Source organism: Cyprinodon variegatus, unplaced genomic scaffold (assembly GCF_000732505.1).
Source record: "Cyprinodon variegatus isolate N-32 unplaced genomic scaffold, C_variegatus-1.0 Scaffold1191, whole genome shotgun sequence".
NCBI classification, from domain to species: Eukaryota; Metazoa; Chordata; class Actinopteri; order Cyprinodontiformes; family Cyprinodontidae; genus Cyprinodon; species Cyprinodon variegatus.
The window spans coordinates 151,270-153,803 of NW_015151644.1; the positions used below are offsets into that span (position 1 = coordinate 151,270).

General features: G+C 46.4%; 1 protein-coding gene across 1 annotated transcript; it reads left to right on the plus strand.

The window, feature by feature from the left end:
- The first annotated feature begins 457 nt into the window (after positions 1 to 457).
- LOC107102043 (carboxypeptidase N subunit 2-like) lies at positions 458 to 2,258 on the plus strand. The gene has a single exon (XM_015401189.1). The coding sequence runs from the start codon at positions 479 to 481 to the stop codon at positions 2,051 to 2,053; it is 1,575 nt and encodes a 524-aa protein (XP_015256675.1). The 5' UTR covers positions 458 to 478; the 3' UTR covers positions 2,054 to 2,258.
- The last annotated feature ends 276 nt before the right edge of the window (positions 2,259 to 2,534 follow it).

A 2,534-nucleotide genomic window follows, 5' to 3' on the forward strand; every position in this document is an offset into this window, starting at 1 on the left:
TAAACTGAATAGAATTGAAATATTCTATTCTATTCTTTATTATGAGCTTTAAGTTTCTGGGCCTCCCAAACATCCCAGCCGTTCATACAGAGAGACTCAGGAGGGAAGTTCATCACAATGTACGGGACTTCTCATGATTTTTTTTCCATAAAATAATAAATAATTTTAAGTTTTAAAATTTAATTAAACTGCTTAGTTGAAATCAGTCCCTTTTTCCTTGTTTTAGCTCAGTTCTGTTTACTTCCTGCTGTAACTAACTTATCTCAGCGGGAACTTTTAGTGATGAAATGTTGGCAGCGTCTCGCTGCTGTCCAAAGGTTTCGATCTTTCCAAAGCCTTTTGTTTGCAGTTAGCGTCAGCTGCTTTGGTCGGAGATCCAGTGGAATAAACAGGTACGTTGGATTTCTTTCAAATTCCACAGCTAAGAAATGTTCTTCTGAATATCATCTGTCTTGATTCTGTTATTTTTCCAGTGACTATGGACGGGCAGTTGGGTCAGACTCTCCTTCTGCTGCTGCTTCTCTGCCGTTCGGGCCACAGCGACTGGCAGAGCGTCTGTCCGTACAAATGTCAGTGCTTCACCTCACTTCAAGTCCTGTGTGCTGATGAAAGGATGTCGAGTTTCCCCAGAATCATCTCCAGGCAGGTCCGGGAGGTGGTGATAATGACGTCCTCACTGGCCTACCTTTTCCCCACCTCCCTGATGGAGAGCCCACAGCTCACCAAGCTGGTTTTCCTAAACAACGCTCTGAGAAGCATCCACTCCGACACGTTTGAGCACCTGACCGAGCTGCGGGAGCTGGAGCTCAGCGGGAATCCTCCACTGGATCATCTCTACCTGGGAACCTTTTCCAAGCAGGAGAATTTAACCAAGCTGCTGCTCAACTATAACAGCTTGAAAACGGTTCTTCCTGGGATGTTTGATTCCCTGAAACAGCTGGAGGTTCTGCAGATGAAGGGGAACCTCCTATCGGGCCTCCCTCCTCTTCTCTTCCAGAACCTGGGCTCGCTGCATTTCCTGGATCTCTCCCAAAACCGACTCCAGAATTTAACAGAAGGGACGTTTTCTGGTCTGGCTGGTTTGAAGATCCTTAGGTTGAACAACAACCTCATTAGTAACCTTACATGTGAAACGCTGCGCAGCGTTCCTCAGCTCACAGAGCTTCACTTAGAGTGGAACAGGATATCCCACCTGGATGACAACGTCTTCTCTGCTTTGACAAACCTGAGCGTGCTGAATCTCCGTGGAAACCTCCTGAATTCGTTCAACGATGCGGCGTTTGGATCTGAGCTGACGACTCTGAGGGAACTGAATCTGAAAGGCAACAGACTGACTGAGCTGTCCTCTCTGAGCCGTCTGAGCTCACTGACAGACCTCATGCTAGCAGCCAACCGGCTCTCCAGCCTCAAAGAAAACTCTTTCAGAAACCTAACGGCCCTGGAGACCCTGGACCTGTCTGACAATCAGCTGGCCTCTCTGCCTGAAGGGATCTTCAACGCTCTGTGGAGCATCAGTGTGATAAACCTCCACAATAATCACCTGGAAAAGGTGGACGCCAAACTGATTGAGGACCAGATTATGATTGAGCGGCTCTACCTGTCTGACAACCGGTTGGAGACGCTCCCGCTGGGACTTTTGGACAATTCTTTCTTGCAGCTCACAGTGAGGCTTCATGGGAACCCCTGGAGATGTGACTGCCAGCTGCGGTACCTTTACGACTGGCTGCTGACGAACAGCAGCGACAGGGAGATCTTGGACAGGATGTCCTGTCAGAGCCCGGGTTTTCTGAGGGGACGAACCGTGGCGTCAGTTGGCCGGGATCAGCTGGTCTGTCACCCGGCTGGAAACCAAGCGCCTGATCTGAAATCCTGCTGGCTGCAAGAAGCTAACGACACCATGATCATCAGGTGCAGAGTGGAGAAATGCTCTGCGGCGACGGTAAGGTTGCAGCTGGAGGAGGAAAGCGGTGAGATTAGGGAGCACATCTTCAATAATACGATGGAAAAGTCTCAGTGCAGCAATGAGACCCTGAAGGCGAGAAGAATCGATTGACTGAGGACTTTGCTCAGATGCTTCCCCCACAGCAGCGGTCAGTCATGCATCCAGTCTGCACTGTAAGCAAACCTCTGAGACACCAGCTGATAACAGGAAGGCTGCTGGATGACAAACTTTTTCAGTGCAAAGTTCAAATTATCATTTTTATTTAAGATCCTGTAACGCCAAAAAAGAAAAAGTAAAAATAAAATGTGTTGATGATGACCAGAAAATGTTTTCTTTCTATTTCAGTATCAAACAACAGAGACAAACCCTTTGATGTTTGGGAGACAGTAGAGCTAAAAAATCTGTTTATAGAATCGATTTCTGCTTCCTGTTAATCTTCTGTTAACAAAAAGAAGTTTATCGTCTTGCAGATTAAAATCATACTTTTAATGTTTCAATAAGAGTAAAATATAGAAAAACAGGACGAGTTGATATTATTAAATGTGGTGACGCCTTATTCAGTTAAATTCTATTCAGTTTATTTCTATAGCTC